Raw genomic sequence first — 303 nt, 5'->3', positions numbered from 1 at the left:
AGCTGCAGCGAGGGTTGGGAGACCAGAGACTTCTCTCACAGCCTCCCAAGCTGCAGATTTTGGTGTTTTGCAAATAAAAACCACCGTGATCAGCCCGTGGGAGCACCGTATCGTGGCGGGGGAGGGACGCTGTGCCCCCCTCGATCTCACCTTGACTGTCGATAACACTCTGCACCACCTCCTCCAGCCCCACCATGTAGATGAACTCGCTGTTGGCTGCGCTGGGTAAGAAATGCAGCAGGGGAGCGGGCGGCTTGGGGGGTGGGATCTCCAGCAGCGTCTTTTCCAGCTGCTTGGGGAGGG

General features: G+C 59.7%; 1 protein-coding gene across 1 annotated transcript in view; it reads right to left on the bottom strand.

Annotated features, from left to right (window-relative positions):
• GATAD2B (GATA zinc finger domain containing 2B) overlaps window positions 1-303 on the bottom strand; it is a gene marked incomplete at both ends in the record, with an annotated part of 3,105 nt that overhangs the window by 2,645 nt on the left and 157 nt on the right. The window contains 1 exon segment of the mRNA XM_010148518.1: window positions 151-289. Within this exon segment, the coding sequence (XP_010146820.1) occupies window positions 151-289 (139 nt within the window).

The sequence above is a fragment of the Eurypyga helias genome, unplaced genomic scaffold (genome assembly GCF_000690775.1).
Source record: "Eurypyga helias isolate BGI_N326 unplaced genomic scaffold, ASM69077v1 scaffold15323, whole genome shotgun sequence".
Lineage (NCBI taxonomy): Eukaryota > Metazoa > Chordata > Aves > Eurypygiformes > Eurypygidae > Eurypyga > Eurypyga helias.
This window is presented reverse-complemented; position numbering and strand designations above follow the sequence as displayed.